At 44.2% G+C, this 26485-nt stretch overlaps 1 protein-coding gene across 1 annotated transcript in view; it reads left to right on the top strand.

The window, feature by feature from the left end:
• KMT2A (lysine methyltransferase 2A) overlaps window positions 1-26485 on the top strand; it is an 86013-nt gene that overhangs the window by 26161 nt on the left and 33367 nt on the right. Inside the window, 16 exon segments of the mRNA XM_045283569.1 lie at window positions 4657-4726; window positions 7362-10024; window positions 11289-11466; window positions 12773-13007; window positions 14647-14711; window positions 15151-15525; window positions 15899-15972; window positions 16995-17126; window positions 18244-18357; window positions 21460-21606; window positions 22473-22568; window positions 22799-22919; window positions 23769-23882; window positions 24262-24446; window positions 25511-25684; window positions 26401-26485. The exon segment at window positions 26401-26485 is cut by the window's right edge and continues 12 nt beyond it. Of these exon segments, the coding sequence (XP_045139504.1) occupies window positions 4657-4726; window positions 7362-10024; window positions 11289-11466; window positions 12773-13007; window positions 14647-14711; window positions 15151-15525; window positions 15899-15972; window positions 16995-17126; window positions 18244-18357; window positions 21460-21606; window positions 22473-22568; window positions 22799-22919; window positions 23769-23882; window positions 24262-24446; window positions 25511-25684; window positions 26401-26485 (4828 nt within the window).

The raw sequence follows: 26485 nt of genomic DNA, 5'->3' as shown, positions 1-26485 counted from the left end.
CTGCTCCATCCTCTAACGTCACTCTGAGTCAGAATCACTCAACACCAAGTGGGTGGGTTTGTTAGTTGTTGTTGGGAAGAACTGGAAGGAAGGAAAGAAGGAAGGAAGGAAGGAAGGAAGGAAGGAAGGAAGGAAGGACTGAAATCTTGTTTTAGTGGGAGCTAGGCGAGAAAGGGAGGTGAGGTCCACCGGTTGACCGTTATCCTGTGGGGCAGTGTCAGTCAGGAGGTCATGTGGAATGGATGCTATGGGGCAGACGGAGTTGTCCTTGATATGACCAGTGGGACGATGAGGTGGGGCAGTCCTGGAAAGGTTACTCAGACCTCATAGATCATTCAGGCCTCTAGCTGAGTCAGACAGTATCTTATCTTTTAGTGACATTTTAACGTGAATTTGGTTTTTAAGAGGAAGGCTGAAATTGTGCACCTGTCTGTCTTTATGTTAGCTATTTCTTGGGAGCAGGAATCTTATTCATCTTTGCATCAGGAACATGTAGCAAGGGCATCACTGTTCTTTGAGTGATTGAACAAGAAAGTAATATAAAGTCTTAAAAATTGCCCTAATGTTACATAGTAATTCATCGAAACACAAAATTTCACATATTTTTCTAAAATACTTTCATTTAATTAATTAATTTTAATTTCATCTATATCCTATCATTCCAAAATTCATTCACGTCAAGGAGAATTGTACAATTGCTACCACCCTCAGTTTCCAAACATTCTTTTTGCTACATGGGCTCCTTGACATCTTATCCTGTACCCCCTCATTATTATTTTTAACATGTCAACATTGTAGAGTTCTCTTGTAGGGGAAAAAAAAAAGTATTCCTATCCTTTATCTCTTATAAATAAATTCTGCCATTAAAACAAAAATCCTAAAAATAAATAAAACAAAACTCTTCAAATGCTCAGATGTTTATGAATAAAGTAGAATTTACCAGTAAAGATATGCTTTGGAGTTCTCAAATAACTGGCTACCCTAGAGTTAGGGTAGGGATAATGAAGACAAATTTTGCAGATTTGTTATTTTTATAATTGGATTTGGCGTAAGGAGTGACATTCACTCACTGCCGTGGCCTTCATTCCAGCTCAGATCACCCCATAAGACAAGAGTGGAACTGCCCCTGCGGGTTCCCAAGCCCCCCTTTTGATGGCTTTGAACTGCTGACCTTTCAGTAGCCCAACTATACCCCACGGCTCCCTAGGAAGTGACCTCAGGTAGCCTTTATCTCGGGAAGCTAAGTGTGATTTAACTCCTTCTACAGCACTCCGAGTGAGTGGCAAGGGTGTTCTTCTCTTGTTGAAAACTTAGCGATCTAAGTCTCCAAGGACATCCCTGTCTACAAAGACTGGCGGCTCTTGTCTAGGCTCTGTCTTGAAATGCCATGCCATCGGTGAAGACCACACTGAGAGGAAAGTATGCCTGATGATGCGTGGCTGATGGGGCCCGCAATACCTGGTCATGTGAGGTGTGGTGTCTCCGCCCCCTCTCGGTGTTCTGGGCTGAGAGGAACTATGCTGCAGAACCTCTGTAGCTTGCTTTTCCAGAGTTCTCTCAGCTTGGCTGTCCTTAGATTTGGAGGAGACTCTTAACGTGGAATTATGAGAGGGGATTGATTTACAGCAATGGGTTTGGTTGGGTTGCTGAATTGGGCTGCATAGTTAATAACCCTGGAGTACTTTCACGTAACAATGGCGGCTTTTATTAAAAAATCAAAATGCTCTAAGAAGTCAACAGACATTTAAGGTGAAAAGAAATTCTTGGGTAGAAGTCTAGTTCCTTTTGATCACCAATTCTTTCCATTCAAGGCTGCAGTGGAAAAGAGTGAGTGTTTTCAGTCTTTCGGAAAAGTGTTTGCAAACTTTAAACCTTGGCAGAGCCCAGTAAGGGACTGTTCAGTCATTCTCTTGTGTTGGAGCATGCCCAATTAGGATAGTGGAGTGACATTTTGCAAAATTTGAAACATAGCAAAGCGACGTACTAGCGTGGCAGGTAATGAGCCTAGCAGTGCTTACCTCTTGTGTTTCTTTAAAAAGTGGATAATCTTGCATTTCTCCTGTTGAGTGCCATAGCTGTTGGCCATTGTATGCGTGGGTTGCTTGCTTTGTGGGTCACTGCAGCACAAGAGTTCATGCATGTAGCAATGTTTCCCTGGAAGGTGTGGGGAAATCCCAGATGTCTTCGTGAAATGCATGGGTTAGCAGGTTGTTCCTGGAGGATAATGCAGGGAAAGAAAAAACTTCTGATTTGAAGTAGCTGAAAATGGATATGATGTTAGTATTTAGTAGCTGAAAGAATATTAATAATTTTGAAACCACAGATGGTTATTTGATTCCTTTAAATATATGCTATGGTTTTAAATCGTAACTATTTTGGTAGAAAGGTTTTTACCCTGGCAATTTTGATAAATTGGTTCATTGTAGCTAACGGTATGATCTGAAAGCAGGTACTTTGGTCCCACGGAGCTTCAGTTTCTTCAACCAAAGCAACAGAACAACCACCATACACAGATCTCTTTGTCGTTTTCCGAGTGATTTTATATAAGTGCTCTCATTTATTCCTTGCAGCATCCCAGTCAATCAAGTGAGATAGTGAGATAGCGAGTGCTTGTCTAGGTCATGTAACTTGCAAGCCCGAGAGCTCAGACTCCTAACTAGAGGCTTCCTCTCCAGACGGCCGGCCATGGTGTCCTAGCCAGTGAAGGAGGGGGTTGGTTTGCCCCGCTCCAAGATTCCATGAACTTTCCCCCCTCTTTTTAAAGGCGATGGCAGTAATTTACCATTGCCTGCTTCATTGATCTGTTCTCCCCCACAATCAAGTACATATGATTACCATTTTCAATGTCTTTTTTTCCCCCTGCTACAAGATAACATTTTCAAATTGGGATTTCCATTATTGTGATGGAAGTTTGTATTAATTGGTATCTGATGAGCTTGAAGCACATCTTTTTTTCTGTTTTGTAATGCTAGCTATCGAGAGCCTTGGGAATCATTCTGGAAATGTATTTGGAGCTAAGCCCCAGATGTGCTAGAGTTACGTCCAATTTATTTTGAGATGATGAGGTAGAATTTGCTATTCATATAGATATTCACAGTCCGAATTTACTTTAAGTTTTACGAAAGCAAAGGCTGTAAGAAGTACTCTCATGTAGCTTTCTGTAATCCAGCTGTACTGTGGACTTGCTGAGCAGAGTGACAGGCCCGGAAACCCACAGGAGCAGTTCTGCCCCGTCTCATAGGTTGCTGTGATGGGCATTGGTAATGTTGTACAGATGTACTAGGCTAACACTTTTTAAATGATTGTATTTTTCTCCTGAAAACTCTCTCTGAAGAGGAAAATGCCATGCTTGCCTGAAATAGCTAAACACTTTTCATGATCTCAGAGAAAAGCCCCCTTTAGGTCCTAATAGAAATTGTCTTCTCAGTACCACCATTGCGCAAAGGCTTGACTCCAAATGATTTTGCCCCTTAAGGATATTTAAATTTAGGAGATGAACCTACGAATTGTCTAAGAGGTTATATTTCTCTTGTAATAATATTCTTGGTTGGAATTTGGTTAAACAGATTTGCGAGTAAATATCTCTTCATCACATACTTTACGGATGTTGGTGTCCATGCTCCTGTGGTGTCTCTGCTCTTGAAAGGAACTTTTTGGTGCTTTAAATGTCGGAACTTAGACTGAGGCCTAAATTGGAGGGTACAGAAAATCGGATCTTTACTCCTCATCTTGGTCTGATTTTATGTGCGCTTTATTTTTGGAACCTGGAATTCTCTTTTCTTGTTCTGGGAAGAACTCTCAGTCTCTGAGTGAATGTCTTCCAATAGGTTTATTAAAATAGACGATCTTTCTTGAGAAATTGTCCAAAGGAGGTTAAATTAATTCTTAGCAGTTGTTTTAAAGGGCTGGATAAAAGTTATAGGTAAGGAGAAGTTTTTTGCCTCTGTCTTTTCCAAGTATAAATGGTAATAAGGCGCTCTCCTAAGTTGCTTTAGGGATACGATTTCACTCTGGATATGGTCAACTCATGATCCAGTTAACAAATGCTGCTGCCCACCATTAAGTCTCTTATCACAGGGCATTTTAAAATGATGCCATAAAATGCATGCTGAGATCTTTGAATCTCAAATGTCCAGCATTCGCATCTAAAGGTCAATTCCTGATTTTTAAGGAACTGGCGATTATGGCACTTTCAGTCTCTGTTAATATTTAGTAGGCAAGAGATTATGTGATATTGTTTATGTTATTCCTTATGTGTCTGTAGACGTAACTATTTGCTGAAACGCACGTGTTTGCTTTATTGGGGCTGTATAATTCTGTCATTGAACTGATTTGCTTACCTGAATCAAAGTCATTCTTTAATTGTTTTGGGCTGTAGCTACTTGAGATTGAGGGTTATCCCCTGTGTACTATGCACCAAAGATGGCATTTCAGTGCATTGTTCATTATACACAGCTCCTATTTGTCTGTAATGAAGCTGTATGGTGGGGTCCATTTATTTCAAGATTAGTTACCTTATTGTATCCATTTGAATAATGATTAATATTTAGAGGGTAACTTTCCAATTTAGTTTGTGTTTCCTCTGGGCATTTCTCTGGGATATGTTCAGACTAATATTTTTGCTTCTGATTTTAAAAACGTTCTCCTTTGTTGTAGGATGAGCAGTTCTTAGGTTTTGGCTCAGATGAAGAAGTCAGAGTGCGAAGTCCCACAAGGTCTCCTTCAGGTATGGCCACTTAAGCACACGATGCCTTTGAATTGTGTTTGTGAGTGGATTGAATTTTCTCCTTGCCTCCTTAGTATATAAAGCATGATCTAAAACACGGGGGCTTTTTGGATACAACATTCCCATTCCCTTACGTCAACTAGGGAGTGCCTCGTTAGCTGGGTTTCTTTACGGGACTCAGCAGGCTGCACTGGGTTTATTCTCCAGGATAGTTCTCTCTGGCAACCGCTTGAATCCTGGGAGGTAGGTTTCTGCTGAATGAGTGGGAAAACTTGGTAGGCAAACTGAAGATAGCCTATGAAAACCATCCTCGGATTTATCCTTTGAGGACTAATTCGACCACCACATTTTTATAGATAAAGTTGGGTCTACTGTTGTCCTGGCGGTGATGTGCTTATGTCTTGGCCTGCTCACTGCGAGGTCAGCCATTCAAAACCACCAGCTGGTCTTCAGGACAAAGACGAGAGGACTTTCTCCTCATGACAATCAATTCAGTGGGTTTGGGTATGTTCAAAAAACTAAGAACAGAGTCTTGATACTCTTTTCAAATATTTCACCTGATCCCTTGAAAGGCTGCACTAAAGCAAATAAATAAGATATGGCATGGTATCTATATTTATTTGTTAGCAGTACTGTCATTGTTCTCACCAACAGAAGAACACGAATGTGTGGCGATTCTGGACTTTGGGGCAGTTTCCTAAGAGAAGACCTCTGGAAGTGCCCTTTAGTGGCTAACCGAGTTGAGTCCTGTGTCGGAGAGGGCGAGCGCTCTGCCGGTGCTCCTGGGGCCACACTTCGGCTTCTTGCAGGGTTTTCTTGTACTTTTCATGGATGGCAATCTAGTTGAATATTATTGTGAGCTGTGCTCTTTGCTCTTTGACATTGACTTAGTTTGGATTTCACTAGAGGAGTAACCCCTTCTGCTGTATGATAATCTATTTCAAACATGTAAGTTGGCAATTTCCCTTTTCCTGAATGGTGATGGTATTGCCACTGTCATCGGGAGGCGCTCGACATATGCCCTAGCGTTTGGACTGTGGAGACAGTGGCAGTGTTCTCTGTGAGATGCCATGGCGTCTTGAAACATCATATCAGACAGGCGTGGGGCTATTTGGTTTAGACCTTCATTTACAGATAACAAAATGAGACTCCAAAAATATATGATGAGCACTTATTTATAACTTGTGAGCTCTTTGGATGTGTATTAGATTATGGAAGTTAGTGGTGGAATTGGGACTCCTCTCTGCTCAGCTTTTTCTAATTTTCTACCAAATACTTCTTTCAAAATCTGGAGAGGAGAGAGCTTCAGGACTGATACAGCCCACCGGGTGGCCATTCTGCCACAGTGAGAGGGCATCTGAGGTGCCCTTCTGAGGAGGCATGTCATTTGCAAATCGATGACATTGTTCAGGATGGATTTTTTCAAAAGTTCTTTTTCCCCCCTCCCCTTGGCTGTCTGTCTACCTTGAATATTCTTTCTCTCTCTCTCTTTTATAAGAATTGAAACCATATGCGTATGTTTTCTTATTTAAGAAACGAAGCATAGCTTTGTCTAGTCCATTACTTTTGTTGCTAATTAGATTGGATTTGTGAATCCTTAATCTGTTTGGGAAGTCTGCTGCTACTGGTGTGGAGGACATTTCTATTTAGAAAGTTAACCGATAAAGACCTGGGTTGATGTTTGTTTTGTTAAAAGGTTGTTTCTTTCGCCTAAAATGCCCATCCTCATGGTACAAAGGAAAATGTTTTTTTACAGAAAAGAGGGAAGAGAAAATAGAGACTCGTGTTTTAAGGATTTTACCGTGTTCTCTTAGATCTCTTGCTCAATAAGCAGATTGAGTTGATTCACAAATTGGAAAATTTTTTTTACTTGGAATACAATAAATCTGATTCAGTAACTCGTTGATATGTCAATTAGGATGAAATCATTTTTGTAATTCGGGCTATCTAATTTAAGGATCCCGATAGACAGGTAGGAGAGGAAATTAAATCCGTCACATTACTTCCCTGACTAGTTCACATGCCAATGAGTTCATTAAACTTATTTTGACTTTTCATGAGCTTTTCTAGTAAGTAACGTGTTCACAGTTTAGTTTGGTAAAGCAGATTGAAAGTATGTGAAGCCGAGCTGCCCAAGTGTCTTTTCCGATGGGAACTGGTGTATTTTCATTGACTGAAGCTTCCTAGCATCTTGTTCAAAGCCCAAGTTCTGAATTGAAGCTGGGTGGTGACTTACTATAAACATATGATCATTTTCTTAAATGTCAATCTTGTGGCTAGATGAGAACAGGTAGATTTTAAAAAATATGTCTTATTATTTTGAATTCAGAAAGGACTCACTCAAAGTTATAAAAACAAGAAAACATGTTGTATAGATTAATTTACTCAATTAAAAACCTTTATTTTTATATCAAAGTAAATAAATAGTCTCTTTTAGGTATAATGCTACTTACTGGATCTCTTTAAGGCAAGTTTTTGGTAAAAAGAAAGCAAACATAATTAAGATGCTTTATTGACTTGTTAGACCCGAGTAAAGTTCAGTACGAAATGGCTTGTGCTAATTGTATTCAGCTTAGTTAAGACCTAAACTGCATAGCTAAATATATGCTTTTCATTGTTTAATTTTTACACACAGTTAAAACTAGTCCTCGAAAACCTCGCGGGAGACCTAGAAGTGGCTCTGACCGAAATTCAACTATCCTCTCAGATCCATCTGTGTTTTCCCCTCTAAATAAATCAGAGACCAAATCGGGAGAGAAAATCAAGAAGAAAGATTCTAAGAGCTTAGAGAAGAAGAGAGGAAGACCTCCCACCTTCCCTGGAGTGAAAATCAAGATAACACACGGAAAGGACATTTCAGAATTGCCAAAGGGACCTAAAGAAGATAGCTTGAAAAAAATTAAACGGACACCTTCTGCCACATTTCAGCAAGCCGCAAAGATTAAAAAGTTAAGAGCAGGTAAACTCTCTCCTCTCAAGTCTAAATTTAAGACAGGGAAGCTTCAAATAGGAAGGAAGGGGGTGCAGATCGTGCGGCGGCGAGGAAGGCCTCCATCGGCGGAAAGGATCCAGACCCCTGCAGGCCTCCTCCTCAGCGCTGAGCCCGACAAGCCGCAGAAGGCGCGGAGGGGCGAGGAGAGCGCCCCGCCGCCCAGCAAGGACGACAAGACAGTGGTCCGACAGAGCCCGCGGAGGATCAAGCCGGTCCGGATTATTCCCTCCTCCAAAAGGACAGACGCAGCCATTGCCAAGCAGCTCCTGCAAAGGGCAAAGAAGGGGGCGCAGAAGAAGATTGAGAAGGAGGCCGCGCAGCTGCAGGGAAGGAAAGTGAACACGCAGGTCAAAAACATCCGGCAGTTCATCATGCCGGTGGTCAGCGCCATCTCCTCGCGCATCATCAAGACGCCCCGCCGGTTCATAGAGGACGAGGACTACGACCCGCCCATTAAAATCGCCCGGCTCGAGTCGACGCCCAACAGCCGCTTCGGTGCCACGTCCTGCGGCTCGTCGGAAAAGTCCAGCGCCGCGTCTCAGCACTCGTCGCAAATGTCCTCGGACTCCTCGCGCTCCAGCAGCCCCAGCGTGGACACCTCCACAGACTCCCAGGCCTCGGAGGAGATGCAGGCGCTCCCCGGAGAGCGCAGCGACCCCCCCGAGGCGCACACCCCGCTGCCCGCCCCCCAGCCCCCGGAAGTGGAGAGCAGTGACCGGCGCAGCAGGAGGTACTCGGTGTCCGAGAGGAGCTTTGGATCGCGAGCAGCGAAAAGGCTGTCCGCCGCGCTGCCCAGCGCGCCCCCGCAGCAGCCCTCGCCCCCGCCCCCGCTGCTCACGCCGCCCCCGCCGCCGCTGCAGCCGGCCGCCAGCCTGGCGGAGCACACGCCCTGGCTCCTGCCGCCCACCATCCCCCTCGCCTCGCCCTTCCTGCCGGCCTCTGCCGCTCCCGTGCAAGAGAAGCGGAAGTCCATTTTGCGCGAGCCAACGTTTAGGTGGACCTCTTTGAAGCACTCTCGGCCCGAGCCCCAGTACTTCTCCTCAGCAAAGTATGCCAAAGAAGGCCTCATTCGCAAACCAGTGTTCGATAACTTCCGACCCCCGCCGCTGACCCCCGAGGACGTGGGCTTCGCGTCCGGGTTCTCTGCCCCTGGCAGTGCCGCCTCGGCCCGCTTGTTCTCCCCGCTCCATTCTGGAACGAGGTTTGATCTGCACAAACGGAGCCCTCTCCTGCGAGCTCCCCGCTTTACGCCGAGCGAGGCCCACTCGAGGATCTTTGAGTCGGTTACCTTGCCCGGGAACCGAGCTTCTGCCGGGCCGTCTTCGTCCGGAGCGTCGCATAGAAAAAGGAAAAGGAAAGTGTTCAGCCCCATCCGATCCGAACCAAGATCTCCTTCTCACTCCATGAGGACCAGAAGCGGAAGGCTTAGTACTTCGGAGCTGTCACCTCTCACCCCGCCGTCTTCGGTCTCGTCCTCGTTGAGCATTTCTGTTAGTCCTCTTGCCACTAGTGCCTTAAACCCGGCTTTTACTTTCCCTTCGCACTCCCTGACGCAGTCTGGGGAGTCTGCAGAGAGAAACCCGAGACCACGGAAACAGCCCAGTGCTCCCGCCGCCGCCGAGCCCTTCTCTGCCAGTAGCCCCACTCCTCTCTTCCCCTGGTTTACCTCAGGCTCCCCGCTGGAAAGAGGGAGAAACAAAGACAAGCCCCCCGAGGAGCTGTCCAAAGATCGCGAGGCTGACAAGAGCGTGGAGAAGGACAAGAGTAGAGAGAGAGACCGGGGAAGAGAAAAAGAAAATAAGCGAGAGTCAAGGAAAGAGAAAAGGAAAAAGGGGTCCGAAATGCAGAGTGGTTCTGCTCTGTACCCTGTGGGTAGGGTTTCCAAGGAGAAGGTTCTTGTTGGTGGGGATGTTGCCACTTCATCTTCTGCCAAAAACTCCACAGGGCGGAAGAAGTCTTCATCACTTGATTCTGCGACTGAGCTCGCGCCGGTGACTCTTGGGGATCCAACAGCTGTCAAAACCAAAATCCTTATAAAGAAAGGGAAAGGAAACCTGGATAAAAACCACCTGGACCTCGGCCCAGCTGCCCCATCGGTGGAGAAGGAGGAGACCCTCTGCCTTCCCACCCCTTCATCTAGCACTGTTAAACATTCCACTTCCTCCATAGGCTCCATGCTGGCTCAGGCAGACAAGCTTCCAATGACTGACAAGAGGGTTGCCAGCCTCCTCAAAAAGGCCAAAGCCCAGCTCTGCAAGATTGAGAAGAGTAAGAGTCTTAAGCAAACTGAGCCACCCAAAGCACAGGTACTCTCTTCTACCTTGCCTATCAGAGTCCAGTTTCCCAAGCTCCTCCGTGCACACGGCGTGGCTAAGTGTTTCCATTACATCCAGAGAGCAGGATTAGGAACAATGGCGTGGAGGTGGTGACATTCACAGCGGTCCTCTAAGGACACATAGGGTTTTGAAAGGTAGAAAATGCCAGAGGAGGACAGTGTTCAGTAGGGGAGCAGTGTAGGTAGAGGCGGAAAAGGAGAACATGACCCGAGGAACGGAGTCAGGAATGAAGGCTGCTGAAAAGTAGCTGGGGGCCGGATTATAGAGGATGCTGAGCTGTTGGTACCTTCTGAGTGTGGTATTTAATTGAGTTGGTGGACGGTTAGCGTCACGTTGTTTTATTAGCCCCACTAAAGTAGAAAACTCAGGAGAAACATCCCCGTTCTCTGGCTAGAGCAATTAGGTAGTAGATCTTTGTAGACTACAGACATCCAAGCATCTGGAAGCTGCCAGACAGGAAAGCTTATAGAAATCACTTAAGATGATAGCTATTTAAGAAGTCAACAATTTAAGGCAGGTTTTTTACAAAGAACAGCCTGGCTTAGGCAGAAATCAGCACTGGTCTTTTCTGAGAAAACTCACATTTAGATTTTTTTTTTTTTTTACTTGTCACGGAGTAGATTCATACTTAGGGGACCACAAACTTGAGTTTTTGTTATTCAGCTGGTCTGTCTAGTTCCATGTAGCAGTTCGCCCGGTTCAGAGAGGCTTCTTCACTGGACATGTTTTGATTAGCCTCCTAGGTACAGGAGCAGCAGCATTCGGAACCCAGGCCTCTTAGACACCTATGGCTAAGTCATGTGGATGGGTCCGTTCCCTCCTACATCCCTGTTTCCCCGCAAAGTCCATATAGGGAACCATCTGTAGTTAGATAAGGCCTGTTTAGAGCAGACGGACATTCTGATAATGCAGACTGGCAGCTTGACTCTGGAGGGGAATTTAAAGAAGTATGTCCTTGGAAATTTAAGCTTTGTTGTTGTTTTAATAAGCCTCATTTACTGCCATCTTAGGAGACGGAAGTAATTGAATTCCACCACCCCCCCCAAAAAGAGACATGTCACGTAGTACATGCCAACATGCCATGTGGCCACAGAGTATATTAACCGGGATGAATGAGGACAGTGTTTTGATTCGAAATCATAATAAGTTAATCAGCTGCCTTGATTTCACTGAATTATATCTTCAATAAGTGTGGTTTGATTGATTGTTTCCTTACTACTTACCCTCTATTTAGGGTCAAGAGAGTGATTCTTCCGAGACTTCTGTTCGAGGACCCCGGATTAAACACGTCTGCAGAAGAGCTGCTGTCGCCCTTGGCCGCAAACGAGCTGTGTTTCCTGATGACATGCCCACCCTGAGTGCCTTGCCCTGGGAAGAACGAGAGAAGATTTTGTCTTCCATGGGGAATGACGGTAAGTCAGAGATGGGTAACTGGTGTTTGCCCATCTGTCAGGCATGCCCAGTCAGTTTTTCTTTTTTTTGTGTGTGTGGAGGGTCTTCCTCTTTTTTTTTTTTTTCTTTTTTAACATTTTATTAGGGGCTCATACAACTGTTATCCCAATCCATACACACATCAATTGTGTAAAGCGCATTTGTACATCGTTTCTCAAAACATTTTCTCTCCATTTAAACCCCCGACATTAGGTCCTCATTTTTCCCCTCCCTCCCCGCTCCCCCCTCCCGCATGAGCCCTTGATAGTTTATAAATGGGTATTTTGTCATATCTTGCCCTGTCCGACGTCTTCCTTCATCCACTTTTTGGTTGTCTGTCCCCCAGGGAGGAGGTCACACACAGTTCCATGTAATCGGTTCCCTCTTTCCTACCCATTCTCCCTTTACCCTCCCTGTTTTGCCATTCACACCACTGGTCCTGTAGGGCTCATCCGTCCTGGATTCCCTGTATTTTCAGTTCCTATCTGTACCAGTGTACCTCCTCTGGTCTAGCCAGTCTTGCAAGATAGAATTCAAGTCATGGTAGTGGGAGCGGGGAGGAAACAGTCAGTTTTTCATAGCAATAGGCGTTCCCCTGGGCCCCTGAGAAGCAGACGGTGAGATGCTAGGCGAAGGACGCATGGACTCTGGTGGAGGAAGATGGCCCGAGAGCCAGGAGAAGTAGAGGTTTTTGGACTGGGGTGTAAGCATGCTCCGCGGAAAGGAGAGCGCGAAAGGATGTGCAGAAGCAACATCTTAGACTGCCCTGCAGTGAGAGAACGTTTGGCAAGGCCACTTGAGAGCCCTTGAACCAAAGTTGGTTGTCCCAGGAGGCTTGATCTCTCATGACCAGGCCCGTCTTGGTTTGCCTGTGGCACAGCACCAGGACCATGGGTGAGTTCTGTCCCCTGAGGGGCCTTCTCACAAATGCCTTACACGTCCTTAGTTACCAGGCGGCTGCTCATAGAACCTTTGGGGGTTAGCAAACTTTCAGAGGTGTTCCATTCTTGTTCTTGATTTTAGGATAGACTTTTCGTTTCCTGCAATGGAATCTTCCCTCTCATCAGACTGCAAGTTCCAGGCACGTTAAAAGGTTTTACAGCAGGAGAAATACTTATTTAAAACACACATCAGAGATTTGATGTGCAAACCCAGACTTTTGTGAATGCTGCCCACAGCTCTGAAGTCAGGCATACAGTAGGACCCGTGCGTCTTCAGGATCTCCCTCTCCTCTCCCCGGAGGAGAGGAGGCCTGCCCTCGGAGCTAACAGCACGCTTCTCTTACAGACAAGTCATCAATTGCTGGCTCGGAAGATGCTGAACCTCTTGCTCCACCCATCAAACCAATTAAACCTGTCACCAGAAACAAGGCCCCACAGGAGCCTCCAGTCAAGAAAGGGCGGCGCTCAAGGCGGTGTGGGCAGTGCCCTGGCTGTCAGGTGCCTGAGGACTGTGGCGTTTGTACTAACTGCCTGGACAAGCCCAAGTTCGGTGGCCGCAATATAAAGAAGCAGTGCTGCAAGTGAGTGGCTATTTTCCTCCTCTCCTCCACGACTCCTGACGCCACCCCTGACACGCTGCAGACACGCACCTGACATCTGATTGTGCGGTCTGGAGTCCCCTGGGACTGCAAGACTCTCGTTGCAGACTCGGATATTGTGATGTGGCTAGGTTTGAGCGATGCTTAAGTAGGAAGCACGCTGGAGCCTTCTGCAGTGATGGGAAGGTAGCCAGACGTGGCTGTTGAGAGCTTAGGATGTGGTTCCTGTGACTGAGAAACTAAACTTTGATCTTCAATTCATTTCAATTGATGAAATTTGATTCCAGGAGACTTGTGGTTACGATAGAGGCCAGTATGACTCTGGAAGGCTTCTACTTAAAAACAGACACATTTTGGCATACGGATTAGGCCAGTTGGACTGAGTTTGTTGTTTGTTTGTTTTTACATCTAGGATAGGCTAGAAATCTCTTACATAATCCCCTTTGCCCCCTGAATGTTTTCTTGGGATATTTTTATTCATTTTATCGCCTGATATACACGTTTTCATTTGATTCTGTTACCCTTCTCCCTTTTATAGTCAGTTAGTGTCTTGAACGATTTATTTAGAATGAATCCAGAGAGCTACGTAAACAGATTTGGTGATGGAGCTTCTCACATAGTGCCTGACACGGTAATAGATATTATCAATTCACAGATATTTGTTGAATTAATGAATAACATAAAGTGTGATTGAGAGAAATGGTACTTTTTTTTTAAGTTGCATTTATTTCAGAGCAAGCAGTTTCTAAGAAACAAGTAAGTACTTTTGTGCTTGGATTTAAAAAAAAATTTTTGTTTGTTTTTATTATTGAAAATATGCACAGCAAAACATAAACCATCCAGCAATTTCTGCATGTGCAATTTCATGACACAGATTACGTTCTTTAACTCATCCAACAGCTTCCTGATTTCCTGCCTTCAACAGAAACTCACTCCCGCCCAAGCCTCCTGTGGAATGTTGTGAGGAGTTGCGATCCCTCTGATCCCAAATAGGTAGTTCTTCACAGGGCTCAGTCTTCAGGGGTGTCGTTCTCTAAGGCGGCATTACGAGCTTTGGTTTTATCTGGCTCAGTCTCGTTAGTGGGGAAAGGAAGGCAAGTCACGGAAGAGGAAGAGGTAGATGACAGCAAGATAAAAATTATACTAAATTTCAGGGCGGCAATGGGACCAATGCTGGTTTTAGGGTTTAAGTTTTGGTTTCATTAAATGTTAGGTTGAGGGGGGATACATAATAAACTTATGAGAGAGACCTGTAGCCCTGTGATGACAGACTGAAGATTTGTTGGGCAATTTGAGTCCATTTGGTATTCAGATTTTACTATTAATCATAAGGGAACAGTACTGACTGGACTAGAAAACATATGGGCTGATCATTGTGTGTGTGTGTGTGTGTGTGTGTGTGTGTGTGTGTGTGTGTTCAAAAGTTAGAAGAACTTTGAGTCCTGTTTGAAAAAATCATTCGATTTGTGCTCCTTTTAAATTCTCAAGGGAAGTAAAGCTGCTGATCCAAGGACCAAAGGCTCATTTAATCTGAGCCATGAGTAGCTCCTTTTACCACGGTCAAATCGCACTTGTTTCACTTGCTGCTCTCTAAATGGAAGGTAATTTCGGTTTATCCTAGGATGAGGAAATGCCAGAATCTGCAGTGGATGCCTTCGAAAGCCTACCTTCAGAAGCAAGCTAAAGGTAGTGTGGTCCAGCGGTCTTCCCCAGATGCCCTGTGTTGATCCATGCAGTTGTGTATGTCCAGCAGAAAGAGCACTCGGTTTCAAAACGAACTGCCCTTTCCCAGGAAGTTAATGTTTTTCTAGGCTAGGTGATAGGATGTGAGAAGTTCATTTTAACTCTGCCCATTATTTTCAGTTTACGACTGAGATTTTTCCATCACACATGACGTTTTTAAAATTCATACAAAAACCACCGTCCATCCCATGTCTCAGAACATGAAGAGTATCTACCTGTCCCCCATCAACCGGGCATTAGTGCTCTTCAGCCTTTTCAGTGCCAGCTTTAGCTGTGGGAGCCTGCACCTAGCAGTATATTCTGTTTCTGGGCGTTTATTTCAGATGAACTGGCCCTGTTACTTAGAGTTGATGATCTTTCCTAACTTATGTGTTTCTCCTAGCTGTGAAAAAGAAAGAGAAAAAGTCTAAGACCAGCGAAAAGAAAGAAAACACCGTGGTGAAGAACGCAGTGGACTGTAGTCAGAAACCTCCCCCACCAGCACGAGAGGATCCCGCCCCAAAGAAAAGCAGCAGTGAGCCTCCCTCACGGAAGCCCACCGAGGAAAAGAGTGACGAAGGGAATGTTCCTACCGCAGGACCCGAACCCAAACCAGTCACCACCACTCCAGCGTCCCGCAAGTCCAGCAAACAGGTCGCCCAGCCAGCACCAGTTACCCCCCAACAGCCACCAAGCACAGCACCCCCGAAAAAAGAAGCTCCCAAGACCATTCCGAGTGAGCCCAAGAAAAAGCCGCCTCCGACACCACCGGAGTCAGGTGAGTGAGGAAGGCCGGAAGGAATTGCCGAACTGGAAGTCCCGGAAGGAAAGCGCTTGATGTCTCCAACAGCCTTTGAAAATCTGACACGTGTCATTTTTAGCCTTGGGTTCAAGAAAACCAATTCTCTTTTCACCTATTACAGAATAATAAAGAAATAGAAGCAACATTTCTGTTGAATCGGAGATACTGTCTTAATTTCCTACTTAAATCCTTGAGTTTAAATAGCTCAGTTGTTGTTGCTTGTTTATTTTCCCCGATGTGTTTTCTTCACAGAAGTCTAAGAAAAAGACTCCTTTCTAAAGTTGCCTTTGTTATCTAGCATTAACTAAATTCAGTAGCATCTGACCTGAATGTATTTTCAATGTCTTAGGTCCAGAGCCAAGCAAACAGAAAAAAGCTGCTCCCCGCCCAAGTATCCCTGTAAAACAAAGAGCAAAAGAACAGGTGAGGGGGTTTGTTTCTCTGCGGTTTTCTAAGGATGTTATTTTACTTGGTAGGAAAGCAGCCTCATTTTTTTTTTTTTAACGTTTTAAAAAATGTGTTTTATTGGCTCAGTGTAATTCTCTTTAGTGTGTTTCCTGGGCAACATTACCCTGGGCGTGCAAAGGGTCCAGGTTAGTTGATGTTGCCTTGGTAACACTAAATAAAGTGAAATGTGAAATGTTGTAATTTGAAGTTTCTACCAGAAGTTCTGCAGCTGATGAACGGCGGGCAGTGGTTTTGCTTTTCTTTCAAGAAAGACCCTAGCCCAGTCCACCCTCAAGTCCAATGCTAGTCCATAAGTCCATCTTCAGAGGCAGGAAGATCACAGGATCTTCCAGGTGACACAGGAGCATCTAACTACATCGTTCTGGACTCAGGTCCATGGAGACGGGCCGGTGTGGTCCATTAGTCTCTTGGACTAATTGCTTCCTTGAGTCTTTGCTTTTCTACAGTCTTCTTTGCTCTCAGCCCAGCTTGGTGGTCCACGTGGAGAGAGGGGGAAGGGAAGGAGGGGAAGGGAACAAGGGAGAGAGGACGGGAGAGGAGAGGGGGGAGAGAGAGTCAGGGAGGTCCGAGTCTGGGTTATCCGCACCATTTTTGTGGTTGGAAGAGGAACACCGCAGTGTTGGTTTCTATGTGGACAGCAGTGGGCTTTCTTAAAATTACAGCAAATAGCAGGTTTAAGCTTCAGCCAAATATTTCTTTTCTTTTTCTTTTTTTGGTCTCTTGCTCTGCCTGATTTGACTCCATATGTTCAAGCACACAGGCCACTTGGCATCATTGTATTCCTGATATCGGATAGGACACTCACCCTCCTCTCTATCCACCCTTTAAAACTTGTGGGAAAGTCCTTAGGGATTTCCTGAGGACCACTCTGCTTTCTGATGCTTAAGCTAGAAAGATTTTCAGATCTATTAGTAAGATTTATTATTTGCTTTCTTTCTCTTTCTTGGTTCTTCTTTATCCATCGTCTGTCTCTTTAGGAAAAACCACCTCCAGTCAATAAACAGGAGAATGCAGGCACTTTGAACATCCTCAGCACTCTCTCCAATGGCACCAGTTCTAAGCAAAAAGTCCCAGCCGACGGAGTCCACAGGATCCGAGTGGACTTTAAGGTAAAGGTGTTAAGTGACCCTCAGGTATATTGAGTGTCATGGGCTTTAAATAAAAGAGTCAGCCCCAAGCAGGAAGGAGGGAGGGGTGACTGCACACTGCTGTCAGTACATGAGTTCAGGGGCATCAGCATTGGTCAGCTTGGGAGCCATGGCACCTGAGCTGGCTGAAGAGTGCATATGTTCCATAGCATTACTGCCCTACCTGGGCAATTGCTGTAGACAGGTAAGAATGGTATAGAGCAGCGGTTCTCAACCTGTTGGTTGTGACCCCTGGGGGGGTGGTGTCGAACGACCCTTTCACAGGGATCGCCTAAGACCATCGGAAAACACATAAATATTGCACAATATATATAATGACATATTGTTTGGTGATTAATCACTATGCTTTAATTATGTTCACTTTGTAACAATGAAAATACATCCTGTGTATCAGATATTTACATTAAGATTCATAAGAGTAGCAAAATTACAGTTATGAAGTAGCAACAAAAATAATGTTATGATTGGGGGTCACTACAACACAAGGAACTATATTAAGGGGTCGTGGCATTAGGAAGGTTGGGAACCACTGGTACAGAGGAAGATGATCTCTCACACAGAATCATCAAAGGTCAGTCATTGTCCGAGTCTGCAAACCTCTGGGAGATATCCAGTCCCGGTATACTTTTTCAGCATATTTTAAAAGAATTGAAAAATGCTTTGACATTGATGATGGCAACATAGGCACAGTTGATATACGGACCGTTATAAGAGCTGTAAGATCCCCCAATAAAACAATTTTTTTAAATGTAAGTTTAAGAACTATCAGGAAGATGAAATGGAATATGTATCAATTATTGAGTAGAAAGCTGATTTGCTCTGTAAACTTTCATCTAACTCACAATAAGAGTTTTTTATAAAAAAGGAATTGAACTGAAAGACTAGCCTGTGGGTCGTTTCCCTGTGAGATTAAGGTGCTCTGGCATCTGGGAGCTGCTGGAAGTGAGCTCTCTATAGTGGGGTCACTGTGAGTGAGTCCCAACTGACTCAACAGCCATGGGATTTGGACTTTGCTTTCTGTCCAAGGTTCAGTCATTAATAAAGCCTTCATAGCCGACCTTTCTCTCTCCCTCCACAGGAGGACTGCGAAGCAGAGAATGTCTGGGAGATGGGAGGCTTAGGTCTCTTGACCTCTCTTCCTATCACTCCCAGGGTGGTCTGCTTTCTCTGTGCCAGTAGTGGGCGTGTCGAGGTAAGGTGTCCTCATCGTCAATTCGTTCGTTTGCCATGGATGAAGGAAAGCATTGTATTCTGTTTTATTTGGGGTTAGCAGATACTAGCCCCTGCTGAAACCAGCTATGCTTTTGGAAGTTTTTTAGAGTTCATCAAAGACTCTGCTTCTTTCTAGAATAGCAAAGATATTGAATGTGGAAAGTCAAATAGTCTCAGCTTTTAAATTCAGTCTTTGAAAGAGTTTTCGTTTTTCCGCTATAAGTCTAAACAGAATAAAACGGTAACTTCCTTCTAGAAAAAGGAAAGTTCTTGATGATTGTCATATACTGAATATCCAAATCCTCTTGTCTAAAGAGTTTTTAGCAATCAAAAAACTAAATAACAGTGAAAAAAAGGAAAGGACTGAAATTCATACAATGAGAACTAAAATTGCCCATGGGTTTGCAGTGGGTCGAATTTGCCCGGATGGCAGTTCTTGGTTCATGGAGGGAAATATAAAGTCTTCTGATCAGCCAAAACTAAAGAGTAAAGCAGGGTGTGGAAATGGGGACTTTTCTGTTGGTGGAAATGTAAATTAGTTATAATCTTTCTGGGAGGGTTGTTTGGAAACACATATTTATCTTTAGAATGAGTAAATCCTCTAACCGAGCAATTCCGCTCTAGGTGTTCATCTTAAGGATACAGTGAGGGAAAAGGGCAAATCTGTATATAAAAGGGTTACTAACATCTGTGTAAATGGTTTTTGAAAATTAATGATGTATTTGCCCGTGCTGAAATCGAGCAATAAAATGAATGCTGTTTGCACTGTCATAGCATCAACATTTCTAAAGAAAAAAAAAAAGGGTTACTTTCAGCACTGTTCATGATAATAAAAACTTGAAAGCAACCCAGAAGTCTGTCCTTCGAGGCTCTGATTTAAATTATCATAGGATCTGCATATAATGGCGTGTATAGAGCCCTAAAGATAAGTCCATGTATATGGATATTGCCATGGAAAGATATAGCACAGGCTATATCACTAAGTGAAAATAGCATTCCATTTTGGTTTAGGAAAAAGTTTTCAAAATATCTGTAGAAAACATTCTGGAAGGGTTTTTACCAAAATATGAAGAGGGGTTGGATTATAAGTGAGCTACATTGTTTCCTATATTGTTTTCTTCATCTTAGATTTTGTTTGTTTGCACCAGTTTTACATTTCAAACAAAGAAAGCCCACTTTTAAACAGCAACAGTAGTGTTTGACTCTGGCAGCCCTCAAATCCCTGAATACGCTGTACCTTGGTAGCTTTCACAGAAGATGTGTCCTCAGTGGGTCGTAGCGAATAGCCACAGCCAGGCTGAGATGCGGGTGTTGAACGGTCAGTGAGACTTGCTCCTTAGCTCAGAGACTCAGTCCTGCCCGCTTGCTATTTTTATCACGCAATAGCAAAATTATAAATCATTGCCTAGTGTTCATTCACTAAGCCAATCGTTTCTCAGTCCCTATTATAAATCAGACATTGTTGTAAGGTGCTGGATCCACCCCCAGACATGGCTGTTTAACCACTAAGTACCCGAGCGAGGCTTTACAGTCTGACTGTCTTCCTTCCTGGAGCTCATGCTTCACATGCACGCTTAGGCTGCCGGCAGGAATAACAGTGGTGTAGTGCTCGCCCAGGTCTCTCACTGTGCTCAGCAATCTCATGGGATTTCTAGAAACCGAACAGGAGAATGGAGAGTTCACTGCCTGTCTGTGTTGATAGTCCCAAAACATGACCAGTGCTTTGGAGAATTCCCCCTCTACTCACAGTTTTTAAAATGTTCTGTGCTGATAGGATTTCAGATTTACAGGAAAATTGCAAGGACGTGCCCTTCACCCAGATTCTCCATGTGTTCGTATTTACCACATTGACTTGATCTTGCTCTCTTTCTCCGTGTGTATTCGTATGTATGCCGATGTTACAAATCAAGAAATAAAATATACCCAACCGTTTTATCCACACACACATTTGTTATCTAAGACTTTGAAAGCAACCTGCAGGCATGATGCCTTTTGCATCTAAATACTTAGAGTGTGCATTTTCTGAAAGTCAGGGATGATCTCTTACATGCTCATGGTATAATTCTCAAAATCAGAATATTAGTCTTAGTATATTACTGTTATCCATAGACCTTCATTAGATTTTACCAGTTATCTTTAATGGCAAAAGGAAATGCCAGGGTCTCCTGAATTAATAGGGAAAGAACTGATTTCTAAAGTCAGAGACTACAAGTGTTCTGTATGATGACCTTCAAGAGACCTTCAAACCCCTGCAGTCTTAAGAGTACAGATTTTCCTTAACCCAGCTCCTCTGTGACGTAGCAGTTTTCTCTCTCGTAGCTCAGCTCTCGTAGCATACTTGCCTCTACATAATAGACATTGAGTGAAATGCTTGCAAAATGTGAATGTTGCTTCAGCCCCTTCCTTTATATGTATCTGGGATTCTTTTCATTTCCTCTCCCTCTTCTCGGACATACATATTCTGTTTTGGGGGCCTATCTAAAATATCAACTTTCTCATGAAGTCTTTTCTCCCATTTTTGCGTCCAGCCTCATGAAATAGAGCTTAGATCCATCTCCCATCATCCACTTTCTGTTCCATACACCTTTACAGACCTGTAGCTCCATGTTTATAACCTTCTCGCACCACTTTTTGAAGCACTCGGCTTTAAAAGGTTGCCAGTTAGAAGCCACCAAGCCACTGCAGGGAAGAAAGAAGTGGCAGTCTGTTCTGTGAAGACTTGCAGCTCTGGGAACCGCAGAGCGGTCCAGCGTGTCCTGTAGGGGCGATTTAAGTCGAAATGGACTTGGTGGCAGTGGGTTTTCGTTCCTTTGCTTTGGTGTGGCACTTAGTACACTCTGTTACATCTTGGATATATTTCTGTTCTTACTGTATCATTCTGTTCTGACCGCTTGACTCCCCTGAGTCTCTTTCCGTGTCCAATATTGTGTTGTGGGTTTTTATTTACATAATCGTTGCTTAATAAATGCCTATTGAATTAAACGTGTACTACTAGACTCCTGCAGCCACAAGTATATTAGTTGATGGGTTGGCATTTCTTCATGCTGCTTGACACACTTCTATGTTCCCTCTCCTCCCACAGTTTGTGTATTGTCAAGTCTGTTGCGAGCCTTTCCACAAGTTTTGTTTAGAGGAGAACGAGCGCCCCCTAGAGGACCAGCTGGAGAATTGGTGTTGTCGTCGCTGCAAATTCTGTCATGTTTGTGGAAGGCAGCATCAGGCTACAAAGGTAAGGAACCTACAGGGCTCTTTCGGATATCCTGGGTGAAAGATGCGGCGGTCCGCTCTTGTGAAGACTTTAAAGACTTAGAAACCCTACAGAGGGTCGGTGTGAGTCTGAGTTAACGCCATAAACACAAGAAACCGAGTCGATACCAACTCCTAATGACCCCAGAGGACAGATAGAACTGCCCCTGTGAGTTTCCAAATCTGTAACTCCTTGTGGGAGTAGAAAGGCCTTTCTCAGGAATTAGCCCTATAGCAGAGAGTAAATACTTAGAATGACTCTGTTGTCCCTTTCTACCCTCTAATGAGTTCTTAGGAGCTAAATGTTAGGGGTTTTGGATATAGGATCTTTTGTGTATTGACTCATCTCTTGACGTTCAATGGAGTGTAACTAGTTGCCTGTTTTTGTGTTATAATTTTGCAAATGTACCAAAACAAAACATGGCACTAACTAAATACCAAGGAAATAATACCAAGAAAAGAACCCAAATGTAATTTACAAGAAGACTTAACTGCTGAGTACCTCTGGCAGGGGCTAGATCTCTGTGCTTGTAATTGGAGTAAACCGTCTGGGTGGACTTGAAACTATAACAATGGTGGGCTGTGCTGGCACAGTGGTGTAGCCGCCTGAGGTTGGCAGTTGGAACTCCCTCGGGGTTGTGGGGGAAGGAAGTGTGGAAGTCGGTTCTGCAGAGCCTGGTAGCCTTGGAGGCCCTGGGGGGCCCTTCTGCTGTGCCCTGGGGGGCCCCTGTGCGTTGGAGTTGGCTTGGATTTCTGTACGCACGTGAAAGTAAAGGTGACATGGGGTACTCAATGATGGCAGTGAAGGTGGTACAATGCCCACCCCTGTGCTGTTCTGTTTCCTTCCAGCAGCTGCTGGAGTGTAATAAGTGCCGAAACAGCTATCACCCTGAGTGCCTGGGACCAAACTACCCCACCAAACCCACCAAGAAAAAGAAGGTTTGGGTGAGTGTGTGCACTTCACTGTGTCAGGGAGACTGGCTAGTTTACTTTGGGGCCTGTGCCCCATCCCTGTGGATATCCTTGCTTGAGGAGGCCCGTAGAATCCTTCTTTGCCTCCTAAGGAAGAAATCAGGTCTAGAAATGGATTGCATCCCAGATCTTCTAAATAAAAGGGAAATTAAATTTTTAAAAAAGGAACACCCCCCTGAACTTCTTTTCTACCTCTTTTCCAGATCTGTACCAAGTGTGTTCGTTGCAAAAGCTGTGGATCCACAACTCCAGGCAAAGGGTGGGATGCACAGTGGTCTCACGACTTTTCGCTGTGCCATGATTGTGCCAAACTCTTTGCTAAAGGTACTCAAAAAGTCCGTGTTGCCAGAGAATGGACTGGGTGTCCGTTAGTGGACTGGATGCCCCGGGAGAAGGAAATAAAGAGTCTGAGACATGCTATGTAGGAGGCGGTTTTGGAGCATTGAATATGTGCCTCAGCTGGCTCTTTCCTTTACACAGAGAACTGTCGCTGCTGGACATATGTGGGTAGCGTCCTTCTGTGGGACCTTTTAAAATAGCGAATCACAGTGAAATGATGTATGCCAGTATTTCCCAACGTAATAGTACATGTACATTTGATTGTTTCAGGAATGATTTTTAGCCAAACATCTTGTTTTGCTAGTTATACTAGAAAAAAAAATTATTAGTAGTATTATTTTTTTTTTTTTTTAGAAAAAAAAATTATATCACACACATTAAGCTCATTAGTTTGCAAATTTACTATGGTGGTGATATAAATATCACCATTAAAATCATTTCCGTAAGATTAACAAATCCATTTCAGGGAGCCTGTTAAGTAAAATACAGGGACAGCACATGGAAGTTCTCCTGCAATGTAAAAGCATTGGGAATAAGAGACTGCCACCTCCTCTTTGAATAAATATTTCTTTGGCATATTAAAAGTTACAAGTTCTCTTGCATCTTTTCCCCCGTTATCTATAAAACCTAATTCATGACGAAAGAACATTTCAGAATAAGCTTGACCCCTGACAGACGTGCAGACATTCCCTGGTAGGTCCATGCTGTCTTAAGTGATCCCAGAAGACAGTCAGGGCTGGCATTTCAGATGACGATACTGGCAGACATCAGTCCCAGGCTGGAAATCAGGGGGGGTGAGCCAAAGCACTGCTGTCAACTTTGCTCTGCTTCCAGGAAACTTCTGCCCGCTCTGTGACAAGTGTTACGACGACGATGACTATGAGAGTAAGATGATGCAGTGTGGGAAGTGCGATCGCTGGGTCCATTCCAAATGTGAGAATCTTTCAGGTACAGAAGGTTGGAGTCATTTTATTACGATTTCCTTCTTTTAACTATAGCTGCATTTACAGCTCCCAGAGCAATCTGACCCTATAGTTAGGGCAGTGATGTTGATTTGAAGCTGTCCCAGATTTATGTTTGGGTCTCTAGACTAAGCGGCAGGCATTGGGTTTACGTTGTGCTCATTTGTCATGAGTGCATCCTTTTAGAGTAGGTGTTTGCTGCCCTCTGTGAATAATATCGCCTACTGATTGTTTAATAACCACGTCCCAGATTAGAGTCTTTGATGCCCTGCCGAATGCCCCCTTTGTAGGAAGCTCAGTGTAGTAGGTTCTTCTCTCCCCCGTGTCTTCGGAGCACCTCCCATTACAGGTCTTTCTTTCCCTAGATGAGATGTACGAGATTCTATCTAATTTGCCAGAAAGCGTCGCCTACACTTGTGTGAACTGTACTGAGCGACACCCTGCAGAGTGGCGACTGGCCCTTGAAAAAGAGCTTCAGCTCTCTCTGAAGCAAGTTCTGACGGCTTTGTTGAATTCTCGGACCACCAGCCATTTGCTCCGCTATCGGCAGGTAGGCCCAAGGCTCGTTTTGCTTTCTGACAGCTTGTTGGTTTTTACCTTGTAGTGGCATGGGTCACTTTTGTCTGTCGTTGTTGATTTGGTTTTGTAGGGTTACTTCTTTGGGCCATATCCACTCAGAAAAGAGTAGGACCTTAAGAAGTAGGAAAGGGCTAGACCTTCAAAGGCCTGTTAAACGCTACTGCTTGCTGCTATAAGAAATCAGAACTTGATGTCCTGGAGCTACGTGGACAAGGAAGTAATCTGATCACAGTTGCCTTTTAGAAAAAAGCATTCTAGTAGATTAGAGAGAATCTAGTCTAGAGGCAAGAGTAGGGGTTCAACCCACTGCCATCAAGCTAATTCAGAGTCAGGGATCCTATAAGATAGAGTAGCCCCCTTTGAGTTTCCAAGGCTATCAACCTGTGTGGGAGCAGAAAGCCTCACCCTCTCTCATGGAGCCAATGGTAAAGTCAGACTGATGGCTTTGCAGTTAGCAGTCCAACACATAACCCATTGCACTATCAGAGTGCCATAGTATAGTGGTGAGGAAGCATTTGAAGTAATCTGTGTAAGACGGATGGCCTAAGCCAAGATAGTAGTAGTGGGACTAGAGAGAACCCTTTGATTCCCTAGGCCTCCTCAGGGCACAGCGTGAACCCCACAGCTCTTAGTCCATTTAAGTTGTGAATGGCACATCTACAGAGTGGTTACAGTCTTGGAAAGATCGTACCACTCATCTTCACTTGGAGGAAGGCTGAGTTCTCTTAATGGAGCGCTGTATACTAAGCAGGAAATTCAGCATTCACCTTCATTTTATCCAAAAAGCATTGGACAGTTTGGATTTCTTCAGCCTCAATTTGGACGTTCTTAAGGGAAACTCCTAAATCAGCCTAACCAAGTTTTTAGCTAACATACTTATTTTAACTTTTCTGTAATGTGAAAAATCTGGTTATTTTCATGTTCTTTAGGTGTTATAATCTGAACCGTTTGATGTTATATTTATTAGCTTTAATAAATTTGCACAGATTCATTGTTTTCGGTGTTGATAAAAAAACCTTTCTTTTTTAACAACAGGCTGCCAAACCTCCGGACTTAAATCCTGAGACAGAGGAGAGTATCCCCTCCCGCAGTTCCCCAGAAGGGCCAGACCCACCAGTGCTCACCGAGGTCAGCAAACAGGAAGAGCAGCAGCCCTTGGACCTGGAGGGCGTCCAGAGGAAAATGGACCAAGGAAACTACACATCTGTGGTATGTCTCTGGGTCCAAGTCCCAGCATGTCGGGGCCCTTTTGCTGCTTTGGGTCTTGGTTGGGTAGATTAGACTCATCATATGTAAATGAAAAGATCATTTAGAAACATTATGTTGCTTTTGGTAACTAAAATGTACAAGTCACCTCAATCTGTCTCAGAAGGTGAGTTCAGATAGGGAAGGTAACGTCTTAAAATGGCTCTCCTGTTTGGTTTTATCTGACTTCTTTGACAAGTGTGTTAAGAGGGAGAATTAAGAGAGCTGTTCTTGGTTAAAAAATGCTAATGTGAAGTTAATCAGTTGTGCCCTTTGAAATCTCATCTAAATGATGTCTCCTTCTTTGCAAGATATTCATACGTAGTTGGATAGCTGCCTTTTAACCTACGGTTTGAAGGATGTGTAGAAAACACATGGCCCATGTTTGCTCTCATTCATGTATCTGCTTCAGTCCAAGTTTAAACATTGCATCTGCTTGGGCAACTTACTGGGATAGAGCTAATTTATTCACATTCTTGTCTTATTAGCCTGGCATCTCTTGACTGGCACAAGTTAATTGTGGACTGAATTACCAGGGCCTCAGCCAAAAAGGAATTCCAACGTATTAAAATAAAGTGTCCGTTTCCTCTGGAATCTCTGCTGGGTGATTTAGGAGGAAGAGGAAATGGATGGGAGGGCACAGTATTTTATGAATCATGGATACTTGGTTTTGTGTGCAGTTGGAGTTCAGTGATGACATCGTGAAGATCATTCAAGCAGCCATTAACTCAGATGGAGGGCAGCCAGAGATTAAAAAAGCCAACA

The sequence above is a fragment of the Echinops telfairi genome, unplaced genomic scaffold (genome assembly GCF_000313985.2).
Source record: "Echinops telfairi isolate 266 unplaced genomic scaffold, ASM31398v2 ScPeMD7_7463;HRSCAF=8501, whole genome shotgun sequence".
Lineage (NCBI taxonomy): Eukaryota > Metazoa > Chordata > Mammalia > Afrosoricida > Tenrecidae > Echinops > Echinops telfairi.
The sequence above is the reverse complement of the archived record's forward strand: the minus strand, read 5'-3'. Positions and strand labels throughout refer to the sequence as shown.